The following is a 5,518-nucleotide window of genomic DNA, read 5'->3' as shown; positions in this document are numbered from 1 at the left end:
CTCGGGGAAATATTGATTAAATCGATGCAAAAATGTCTCCTTCGCGTGACTATCGTGTAAGGATTTAAGAGATGCTACTTATAATCATTGTAAGTAATAAAACACCATTGAGCTTGAATTTTTTGCGAAAATCTGTGGTCATAGTGAATCTTATATGTAATATGAACCCCCTCGCATGTTATCAAAAACCCGCAAAAATACTATTAAAATATTCACTTGCCGTTTTTAATGCCGAAGCATGCCTATGTTATTTGCACGGCCATGGGAAGTTCACTAACTATGTCACGGAAATGACTGAGAAGTGAAACTATTCGTGTTCAATCAATTCATCATCGAAGCATTTAAAACGTAGTCGAAGTGCCATTGCCCAAGGCAGCAAATCAGTATGGATACTAAAGTTCAAGGGACGTCGGGGTTTAGAAATAAGTCGTTCTCAAGGGAAAGACATCCAATATGATAAGTTAACCTCACTCCAAGCACCATCATAGGGCTAAGCACACATTTCAAAAGCTACAGGGTACCAGTTATATTACTGTAAAAATGGATACGGTTTTATGAGAAAAATGAAGCTTTAATTGACATCAAAGTTAAGGAACACCGTGACCCGTATCAGTTCACAAAATTGTAAGTTAAACGTTCACGAAATCCTTGGAAAAAGACCGAATTGAAGACTTGGAAAAAAAAGTTCACGAAATCCTTGGAAAGCAAAACTGACAGCAGCAACACAGGAGACGTAGAAGAAAAAGACCGAATGTGTTAAAATAGGGGCCAAGGAAGGAGAGACGGGTTAGGTACTGGAATTTAGAAGCATCAACTATCGAAAGCCGCAAAAGAAACTATAGGAACTGTTTAAAGGAAAAGGTCAAGGAAGCCATGTATTACGGATGGGATGGTTAGAAAGATAAGTGAGAGAAGGAAATAGAAGAATGTAAGCACAGTGATAGGTAGGAGTGAGTACTAAGTGTTAAATGATAAATAACAGATAAAAAATAAAGAGAATGAATCGTGGTGGATGACACAGGGCGAAGATGTGAAAAGTTTACAGAGGAAGGGTGAAATTAGTGCCCTTTACAAGTCTTCAGAATGTACTGAGTAAATTGTTGATGTACGAGGTCTGTTCAAAAACTATCACGACTTTTGTGTTTTTTTCAAAAATTATTTATTTATTCATGAATATCTATTTTGTCCCCTTCAAAGTAATCCCCATTAGATATTATACAATTGTGCCAAGTTTTTTTTCAACCCTCGAAGCCGTTCAAAAAATCATTTTTGTTATCTTGTTCAGCTCCTCCTTCGATGCAGTCACTATCTCGTCAATCGTAGCGTAGCGTCGTCCTTTCATGGGCCTCTTCAGTTTCGGGAACAAGAATAAGTCGCTAGGGCCAGATCTGGGGAATATGTTGGCTGCGGCATCATTGGTGTGTTGCTTTTGGCCAAAAATTCGCGCACAAATTACGATGTGTGAGCAGATAGATATACAGATAGACAGATAGATAGATAGATTGATAGAGGTCTTTATTTGGGCAAAATTGAGACCAAATGGTCCCTTCTTCCATTTAACCCATCGTCATATACATATTATATTAGGCATTAAAGTTATAGTTACATTCATATGTACACATAAATACATATAGACATACATAAATTCATTTAGCACAGATTTGCACATCGAAAAGAAAAAAGTATATATATATATCCTTTTTTCTTTTCGATGTGCAAATCTGTGCTATGTATGTATATATATATATATATATATATATATATATATATATATATATATATATATATATATATATACATACATACACATACACACACATACATACATATATACATCCGGTGTGGAGTTTTGTTGGCTTCTCCCATCCGGCGCCTCCCCAGGTTGCGGATAGGGGAACGCTCACTAGAGATAGTGGGCACCGGGGAAATAAAATACCCGGGGTGGACAGAAAAGCCAAATAGGGGAAGGAACCCCGAAAATAAACCAAATATGGAGAGTACACAGGAGAAGAAAGTTACGGTGCAGGGGAGGGATACCCCAGTACCGGCGCTGCTAGGGAGTGAGAAAGCGGGCTCCCAGGGGTCGTTATCCAACGACCGCAGTGCTTCAGGAGTTGGTAACTCATATCCTGCAGCATATAATGCTACAAGTGACCCACAACCGAAGGAAGCCGAGAAGGCTTTCAATCGGTTGAAAGAAAAAGTGCAGTCACTATTAGATTTTGTTCTCCCTCAGAACAACGTTCACAAGGAGATCAAAACGATGGGTCGGGCTATGGATAGAGCCCTCAATGAATATGGCAATCTGACGAGCACCATAGGAAGTGTGAGGACGGAAGAAATTCGTCACCGGGATGCAACAGTGCAGACATCCCCAATCTTCCGCCCAAAAAACGCACGACGGAGTTCGGCGGGTCATGACCCGCCTTCACCAATGTCATCGCCACCTCCTAAGAGAAAAGGGGAAAAGGAGAATAGTAGGACTACGAACAAGGCCCAAGCCAGTGACTGGGCCACGGTCGTCAGAAAGGGAAGAGGAAGAAAGAAAAAGGTCGACGAAAAGCAACAGCTGGCGATGCAGGAAAAAAAACCAAAGGAGGCAGACGAGACGCCCAAAATCAGGTTGAGACCATCCCGCCCGGATGCTATCAAGATTAAGGCGATGGAGGGAAGCTCATACGCATAGATACTGCGCCACGTGAAAGCGACACCATGTTTGGTAACACTGGGGGATAGAGTTACCCACATAAGACGCACAAGAAAGGGAGAGCTACTCCTAGAACTCGGGCGACCTGGCCCAGATTCCCTGGGGCTGCATTCAACAGTGTCGTCAATACTGAAAGGAACAGCGGAAGTGCAGCTGCTTACTCATTCGGAGTTCCTAAATATCAAGGACCTGGATGAGACGACGACCGTAGAAGAGGTTGTTGAGGCCATTACTGCGGAAGTGGGCACAGGGACAATATTGCCTGATAGTGTTAAGCTCCGGGCAGCATACAGTGGCACGCAGGCTGCCAACGTCCGGCTACCGACGGAGATAGCGAGGAAGCTTCTCCAGAAAGGGAAAATTAGAATCGGCTGGGTTAGCTGCAGAGTCCGACTGCGGCGGGTGCCCAAAAGGTGCTACCGGTGCCATGAGGTGGGCCACATATCACACGAATGCACGAGTACGGTAGACCGGACGAACCAGTGCTTCCGTTGGGGCCAAGAAGGCCATAAGGCAGATAATTGTTCGAAAAACCGGACTGAACTACAGGAGGAAATGCGAACAGAAAATGGCTAAGGTTGTACAATTAAACCTGAACCACTACGCTGTGGCTCAAGATCTGCTATTTCAAACCTTGGTTGAAGAAAAGGCAGATATTGCCATCATCAGCGAAGTGTATAAGGACCCGAACACGGTAAACTGGGTATCGGACTACAAGGGTACAGCAGCCGTTTGGGTGAGTGGAAGACTCCACATATCTAGTCGAGCTGCAACTCACGTTAGCGGCTTCACGTGGGTGGAAGTGTCGGGTATGCGTGTCTATAGCTGCTATCCCCCACCTAGTGATGATTTCGAGGAGTTCGCGAGATTACTTGAAAACATTGGTGCCAGCGCTCGGTCATCCAGACTACCAGTGGTTATAGTGGGAGACTTCAACGCATGGGCGACAGAGTGGGGTAGCAAAAAGACTAATGCCAGAGGTCGAGCGTTACTTGAAGCTGTTGCAACGCTTGAGCTAGAGCTCGCGAACACAGGGGCAGCAGCTACGTATATGAAGGCTGGCAGGTCGTCCATAGTCGATCTCACCTTCATCGACCCCAGGTTGATGGGGGCAGGTTTCAGTTGGACAGTCAGCGACCATTTTACAGGAAGTGACCACCAGGCCCTCCTGTTCACACTAAAAAAAGGCGGTGAAATAGTTAGAAGGGAGACGAAACCACGGAGAAAGTGGGATACTAACACTTTCGACCACGAAGTTTTCCTTTCCATACTTGGAGAACACGAAAGCAGTGGCACTGCAGGGGAAAGAGCGCGGCACCTGAATCAAGTACTTACGCTGGCTTGTGATGCTTCAATGGCAATAAAAGCTGATGCATGCAGCCATCCTCCGGTGCACTGGTGGAACGACGACATTGCTGAAATACGACAACAATGCCTGCAGTCCAGAAGACTTCAGCAGCGAGCGATAGATGGACCGTGGTTTCAGGAGTATCACGAAAAATACAAATAAAACTGCAGAAGACTGAAAAGAGCTATCAAGGATGCAAAGAAAAAGTGTTGGCACGAGCTCTGTGAGGAAGTCGACCGCGACCCGTGGGGCAGACCATACAAAATAGTCATGAATAAGATCAAGCCCAGAAGTGGAACAAGTCCATCTTGTCCAGATTTTCTGAACCGGGTCGTTAGACATTTATTTCCGGAGCAGCAGCAAAGGGCAGCTGAGACAGGCTTAAGAAATTTTCAACATACAGAAGAAGTACCTGAGGTAAGCGAAGCCGAACTTAGAGCGGCGGCCTCTAGGATAGCAGTAGGCACGTCTCCAGGCCTAGATGGAGTCCCGGGGCTGGCCATAAAGATAGCTGCTCTGCAAGACCCAGGCTTACTTAAAGAGACGCTCAATGAGTGCCTAAGAGAAGGACACTTCCCGGAAGCGTGGAAAAGGCAGAGGCTGGTACTGCTTCCGAAGCAGGACAAACCCCTCGGAGAGCCATCCTCTTATCGACCGCTCTGTATGATCGATATAGTAGGAAAACTATTCGAGCGAATAATCTTTAATAGGCTTGAGGCGGCTGTGGAACAGGCTGGGGGCTTGTCTGATAACCAGTTTGGATTCAGAAGAGGTCGATCGACCATTGATGCCATAGGTCGCTAAATGAACTTAGCAACGGAAGCTATTGAGGCTAGTCGAGGCACAAGGAAAATGTGTGCTATTATCGCACTGGACATCCGGAATGCCTTTAACACGGCAAGATGGGAGGATGTAATGGAGGCATTAGAGCGCCTGGAAGTGCCGCTCTACTTACGTAAGACCATTTCGAGCTATCTTAGTGACCGTACTCTAGTCTATGACACAGATGAAGGAGCACACTCGTACAACATCACGGGAGGAGTGCCACAGGGTTCAGTCCTAGGACCACAGCTCTGGAATATCGTATATGATGGCTTACTCAGGCTACATCTTCGAAAGGGAGCATCGATCGTGGCCTTTGCTGATGATGCCGCACTGGTCGTTACTGCCAAAAGCGTGGAGGAAATTGAATATCTGGCGGATTCTTCCATTGAGCAGGCCACTGACTGGCTTAAGAGTCATGGTTTGAGCCTCGCCGCGGAAAAGACAGAAGCGATACTAATAGCACGCACCAAGGCCAGGAGTAGTGCCACCTTCCTCGTAGAAGGAAATGCAATACAAACGGCGGATGCGATGCGGTATCTCGGAGTGACCCTTGATGGATAGGTCCGAGTCAAGGAGCACCTCTAGAAGGTAGGAACCAAGGCATCGAAGGTGGCAGGAGCACTTGCAGGCATCATGCC

The 5,518-nt window shown here is 45.8% G+C and overlaps 1 protein-coding gene across 1 annotated transcript; it reads left to right on the top strand.

Moving 5' to 3' along the window:
• Nucleotides 1-1,990: 1,990 nt before the first annotated feature.
• LOC139689576 (uncharacterized) lies at nt 1,991-4,217 on the top strand. The gene is made up of 3 exons (XM_071586738.1): nt 1,991-2,622; nt 2,737-3,082; nt 3,177-4,217. Exons 1-3 carry the CDS (start codon nt 1,991-1,993, stop codon nt 4,215-4,217), a joined length of 2,019 nt encoding a protein of 672 aa, XP_071442839.1.
• The last annotated feature ends 1,301 nt before the right edge of the window (nt 4,218-5,518 follow it).

This window comes from Hetaerina americana, unplaced genomic scaffold (genome assembly GCF_022747635.1).
Source record: "Hetaerina americana unplaced genomic scaffold, ioHetAmer1.1.p SCAF_25, whole genome shotgun sequence".
NCBI lineage: Eukaryota > Metazoa > Arthropoda > Insecta > Odonata > Calopterygidae > Hetaerina > Hetaerina americana.
This window is presented reverse-complemented; position numbering and strand designations above follow the sequence as displayed.